The sequence below is a fragment of the Oncorhynchus gorbuscha genome, linkage group LG11 (genome assembly GCF_021184085.1).
Source record: "Oncorhynchus gorbuscha isolate QuinsamMale2020 ecotype Even-year linkage group LG11, OgorEven_v1.0, whole genome shotgun sequence".
NCBI lineage: Eukaryota > Metazoa > Chordata > Actinopteri > Salmoniformes > Salmonidae > Oncorhynchus > Oncorhynchus gorbuscha.
The window spans coordinates 27,999,619-28,005,583 of record NC_060183.1 but is presented as its reverse complement, the minus strand read 5'-3'; the positions used below and the strand labels follow the sequence as shown (position 1 = coordinate 28,005,583).

Below are 5,965 nucleotides of genomic sequence, written 5' to 3'. Positions count from 1 at the left end.
TAGTTTAGCTCAGTGCATCGATAATAAGCTCCCGGTATTCACTCAAATTCTACGAAAAGGTTCTGCCCGATTGTGACAAATGTTTCGACTTGAGCTTCCTTGGTGGGAACAGAGATCCTATTAAAGTACTATAATTAATTCTAATTCTATGGGTGGGCCACATAACTTGACAAATCTTCAATGATGAAAGGTTATTTTAATCCCCTATCCAAGTTCTCCATTAGACATTAAACCCTTTTGGATGAATCTCAAATTGATTTATTCCAGAGAATAACAAAAACCTACAATTGTTTCTCCATTACATAAAAAAATAATCTAAAAGTAAAATAACAGCATTAAGAATTCAGACAATATTATATGATAAATCCAATTTCTCTAGCAGGTGTCAATCTTATGGTTTCTGATTGTCCCTGGGGTCAGAAGGACGGCGACACGTCGGGGAGGACAGACGAAATGGAGGTTTTGTGCGAGTGCTTTGGCCTTTTGCCCTTGTGTACCGTTTCGCCACCATTTTCCCCTTCTTCTCGTTCAAGCCTGCCTCTTTTAACAAAGTGTTCTATCCTGGACTCCAGGCTCTCGCAGCGTGGACGCTCAAGCAAGGGCCGATAGGTCCGCTGTTTGGTACCTTCCATCAGCCAGCAATGGGGAGAGGAGGTCCCACCTGTTGATGGAGAAAATGGGTTGTTCCATTACACACCCCCATACAAAATGCCAATGTAACCTGAGTATAAGACAACTAGCACTTGCTCATACAGGCAACTGCCAAAATAATGGTAAGTCTTGAGTAAATGAGAGATACAAAGTACACTGAAAGCAGGTGCTTTCACACAGGTATGGTTCCTGAGTTAATTAACATTCCCTCATGCTTAGGGTCATGTATAAAAATCACAGGTTGGTGGCACCTTAATTGGGGAGAACGGGCTCGTGGTATTGACTGGAGCGGAATCAATGGAATGGTATCAAATACATCAGAACACATGTTTTCCAGGGGTTTGATGCCATTCCATTTGCTCCGTTCCGGCCATTATTATGAGGCTTCACTGTGCTGGGCAGGCCATTATTTTCGAAACCATGGCTATGCCTCCATCCACAGGGCATGAATGGTCCCGGAATGGTTTGATGAGCATGAAAACGATGCAAACCATATGACATGGCAGTCTCGTTCACCAGATCTCAATCCAATTGAAGACTTACGGAGGATTTAGAAGCGGCGCCCGAGACAGCGTTTTCCACCACTGGAATTTCCCGTTGAAGAATGGTTAAGCATCCCTCCAATAGAGTTCCAGACACTTGTAGAATCTATGACAAGAACCATTGAAGCCGTTCTGGCTCGTGGTGGCCCAAAGCCCTATTAAAGACACTATGTTGGCGTTTCCTTTATTTTGTCAGTTACCTGTAGCCTTTGTACTTCTTGACCACAGTCTCCTATGCAGTGCTAGACAATAGGATAGGGATAAATAAAGTTGGATTTGATTTCAATGAAGGATTGACAGACCTGTGCTGTCTAGGCCTTGGATCATGCCGTGAATGACCTGGGTCTTGACTGCTGTCTGTGTCCAGTGGTGCTGCAGCGTGGCCAGGGCATGTTCCACCTCCTCAGCCTCCCTGCGCCAACTCAACCCCTCAAAATGGCAGTCGAACAGCACCAGGGGAAAGTCCACCGCCATGCTGAATGAAAAATAGAAAGACCACTCGCTTTTGTACTGGGTTGTGTTCATTAGGGCACACCAATTCAAAATATTTTACAATGGATAAATGACAAGTTTTGAACATGTTCAGATATTACCTCCCTGTTTGAGTGTTTTCTTTCGTTTGGTGAACACGACAAAGCACTATGGTGGACATGTTTTCTAATGACTTGTCTTGTTGTCCAAAATTGATGTTATTTGCTTTTCTAATAAGTGTTTGGAAGAGTCTCTGGATAGCAATGCCTAGACCAACTCACCTGTATTGGGGTTTCCTGGGATTCGTCTTCACATCCAGGAGTTGATCCACTATCTCTGGGGGCTCCAGCTTCTGGCCAATCAGCAGCAGCACTGCCATTATGCACCGCACCTGGTGGAAAGAACAACAGACAACATAGCATGGAGTTAGTACTGGGTGATATAATAATACATTTTATTTGTAACGAGCTGTTCAAAAACCCAAAGAGCTAAAACATATGCAATAAGCCACAGATGAAAACATGTATGTCCAATGAGTCAGGGAGCATTCTCTGACCTGGTGATAGAGGAAGGCCAGTCCTTTGATCTCAAATATGAAGAGGTCGTATGGGTCTGCGGTAGTGGGCGCAGGAGGGGGAGTTTGATGGACAGGCTGGACCGTGGCAGACAGGATGGTCCTCTGGAACTGCAGCACTCCGTTGCCCACGTCCATCTTGCAGAGGTTGCGGAAGTCGTGAGTGCCTTCGTAGCTGTAGACCAATGAGTAAGGAGAAGATGCAGGGCTTTCAGTTCAGCTTCTAAAATGACTATTGTTTCAAACTGTGGTGGCGTTTCACCTGCTTTTTAATCTAGCAGGGCGGGTTGTCCCAGCCTACCCATACTGCTGCCAACCTGACTAAATAATTTAGCTTCAGTCAGCATCATTTGACATTTTTAGATTCAATAGCAAATATTGTTTAGAAGACCTAAGCTTTGCAACCTGCCCTAGAAAGAATCTAGGGTAAACAAGACAATATGGCTCATTGTTTATTTGACCCGTCTTCAAATTACATACAGGATCATTTGGCACCACCCACCGTTTGGCAGCCTCTGCCATCAACGTTACATCCAGAGCCCCGCGTGGGAAGTAGTACCGGTAGGTTCTAGACTGACAGTCGAAGCGCGCACTGAAGCCCTGCGGAGCAGGTGACCAGTCAAGAATCCTGATGTCCTGGGGCAGGACTCGGTTCAGCATCTTCACATAAGGTAGCTCCGCCACGTCCACTTCGTTCTTGACACCAGCGTCGACATTGGACGGGAGAGTCACTCCTAGGCCTCCACAAAACTGAGTGGAGCGCAAGTCTATGGACATGACCTGTCAAGAAAAAATATATATATACTGTTAAGGCTACATGAGGGCAAAAAACAAATGGGAGTTGGGAATTTGTTACAATATACATGTTTATGTCCATGCATGGACAGCTAGCAACCATATAGCCTTGCTAGCTTAATCTAAGGCATAACAAACTTGTCCATATGATTTGAAGTAACAGTTGGGTTGGGAGAGGTTGCCCGCTATTGTGCCAATGTTTTCAAGAACTATTATTGTTGGAGGTGTAGTAGGCCAAGTTATCTGACCTGGGAAAAGGCACTGACTCCTTTGTCAGTGCGGCCACAACGGTGATAGTTAGAACTCTGGCGATCCTGGATCAGTCGAGTCTTCAGAAGAGCCTCGAAGAGCCGGGCTTCCACAGTGCTGTCTGTGTTCTCCTGGACAGCAAAGCCCTGATAGGCCCAGCCCAGGTAGGCTAAGCGGAGCGCAACATGGCGCCGAGGATGGGCAGAGAAATCAAACGGTCGGTCCCGACTCCCTCTTTTGCCCTTTTTCCTGCCACCAGCATCAGGCTTGCTGGTATCCTTCTTTCCATCAGAGTTGGTTGACACCGCCATCTCACCCTCAGTTCCTTCCTTGACCTTCTCTCTCAGCTGTGCTTTCAGTCTCCCCACCTCTCCTTCCAGGTCTCTCACTCGCTGTAGTAATTCCTCAGACATGTTGCTTTGCAAACGGCAAAATAACTTATCTGTAAAGTAAGTTAGAATGACAAAGAGTTGGACTGTGTTTGAATGTAGCTAGTAACTAAGACATTCCTTTTTAGAGTATTTCTGATTTAGTTAGTCACCAGAAAATGACAAATCTAACATACGAACTTAACCTACACAATTGTCTGCTGCAGAAGGTCAGCTTGCTAGCTGTGTAAAGATATATACATTTAATTAGTCTAGTATGTGATTCACATGTAGTTAGCATGTTAGCTAGCTAGCTACCCCATTCACTGATGGTAAATGCTTTAGTGCCTATTGACGATAGTATCTTCTGACCAGAGTTTTATTAAGAGCCCTGATGCTTGCTCTAAACATTAATACGGATTACTTGCAGTACATGTGGTGGAAGAGTCAGAATTAGTTAGGTAACATAGATAATTAAGATGTCTTAACTGCATAATATGCTTATATAATTGAACGGTTGAACTCATTATTAGAATGTTTCCCTTCGGACTCTGGTGTTGGCAGTTGCACTTCCTCCCTCAGTTGGGGCTCAGTCACCTGGGGCCCAGAGAGGGGAGAAGTCAGGCTTGTCTATCACATGTCCTTGGTGCTATGCAGAATATCAGAAAGAGAAGGACAGGAGGGAACATCGTCTTCATATATGAATGTGTCTAACTATTTTAAACCACGTGAAGGGATGGTCTGATTAATGGGGAACCAATTACTTGTCTCCACAATGTCTGTGCACCAGTCACTCCCTCCTTTGGCCTTGGGGAGATGAGGTCTGAGACAAGATGTGTGGGATAGTGTCTCGAACCATTGTATGTCATCTCGGATGTTCCACCTATCCTGGGATAATGTATGACCTAGAGGCTCACTCCCCCCAGTGAGCTTGTCCAGGCGTGTGGTCAAGAAGGGGTTTTACTTGAGATAGGAGTGTCTGGAGTTCACAATTGTATGTATGCCATAGAATGAGTTGGTGTTTGTGTTATGAAGTAACAGGGATGAGATCCTAGCCTCGTCTTAGGGGCCAAACTCTGAACAATAAGAACAGCCTTCATAGCAAATACTATCTGGCTCTGGGATACTCCTTTCTTATATATCAAGTTTCACCCTGTGATCCATTCCATACATCTATTGTTTTTCATTTAGACTAAAAGGGCGTAACTCTGTTGTAAAATATATTTGTATTCATTGTACATCAATTTGCTTGCCACAACACGGGAGTGTTGAGATGACCAGCCTCGTTATTATAGAAGCAATTAATTACTCTATTCAAAACGTATTAATAAGGAGAGCATAAAGTCATATCCCGATTGGTGATTGACCTCTCATTATTGAATTAGAATTTCCACGACACACATTTTTTGGAAACATAAGGAACGCATCTTTCATATCAGCAATAAATTATAAAATAAAATAAATGTAAAAAAGGTTAAATCACTACACAGGTTTATATTGGTTAGGTTTACTGTTCCCACACTGCCATATCTCCATGTTACATTGCTTGTTTACTGAAGACAGATGGAAGACATAGGCAGCCACATGTACTACATGTATTAGTTGTCTAACTGCTCTGAACACCTGTGTGTAAGCGTAACTGGGGAGGTAATGTAGTCCGTCAACTGGAGGAACACAAGGCTTGAGTATCTGTTCAAAACTGCTACAACAACTATTTTTATTTGAAATATTTATCGCTGATATGGGCCATAACGAGAACCGGTTTGAAAGCGACGGTTTACTTTTCTAAACGTAAAAACACAGCGTCGGAATGGTAGTTTATGTGGAGCCAAATGCAGACGAATGTAACGACTGAAAACCCTAGCTTCTCAGTGGAGGCTGCTGAGGGGAGGACGGCCCATAATAATGGCTGGAATGTCGCAAATGGAATGGCATCAAACACATGGAAACCAATGTATTTGATACAATTCCACCTATTTCGCCCCAGCCATTACCTCGAGCCCGGTCTCCCCAATTAAGGTGCCACCAACCTTCTGCGCTACACATGAATAAAACGTGTTTTCGATTGGTAGCTAGTTAGCTAGCTAGCTTTATTCTGAGAACGAGGCACCAGTGAAAATAGTTTCAGCTTGCATCAGCACAATAATATCAACATATTTTACCTTTACTTTGACGTGTAGCTTTGATGAGTAAGGTTATCATTCCCTATCAAGATACTTTGGTAAAACGTGACAATGCATGCTTCAACTCGTGCCTCTACCTCGGAATTAACGCTTCAGTTCGTTCTGAATCAGACGCAAATTCTAGACGGACTT

The 5,965-nt window shown here is 43.8% G+C and overlaps 1 protein-coding gene across 2 annotated transcripts; it reads right to left on the bottom strand.

Moving 5' to 3' along the window:
• Nucleotides 1-242: 242 nt before the first annotated feature.
• Nucleotides 243-5,965, bottom strand: pus3 (pseudouridylate synthase 3). Of its 2 annotated transcripts, XM_046368056.1 has the most exons (8): nucleotides 5,813-5,963; nucleotides 4,140-4,247; nucleotides 3,282-3,724; nucleotides 2,741-3,018; nucleotides 2,221-2,413; nucleotides 1,946-2,055; nucleotides 1,496-1,668; nucleotides 243-661 (listed from the first exon to the last, which is right to left on the bottom strand). In XM_046368056.1, the coding sequence occupies exons 3-8, from the start codon at nucleotides 3,693-3,695 to the stop codon at nucleotides 417-419; spliced, it is 1,413 nt and encodes a 470-aa protein (XP_046224012.1). In that variant the 5' UTR covers nucleotides 3,696-3,724; nucleotides 4,140-4,247; nucleotides 5,813-5,963; the 3' UTR covers nucleotides 243-416. The 2 variants fall into 2 exon arrangements, with proteins under 2 accessions (XP_046224012.1, XP_046224011.1); XM_046368055.1 differs by lacking the exon at nucleotides 4,140-4,247 and having other exon boundaries at nucleotides 5,813-5,965.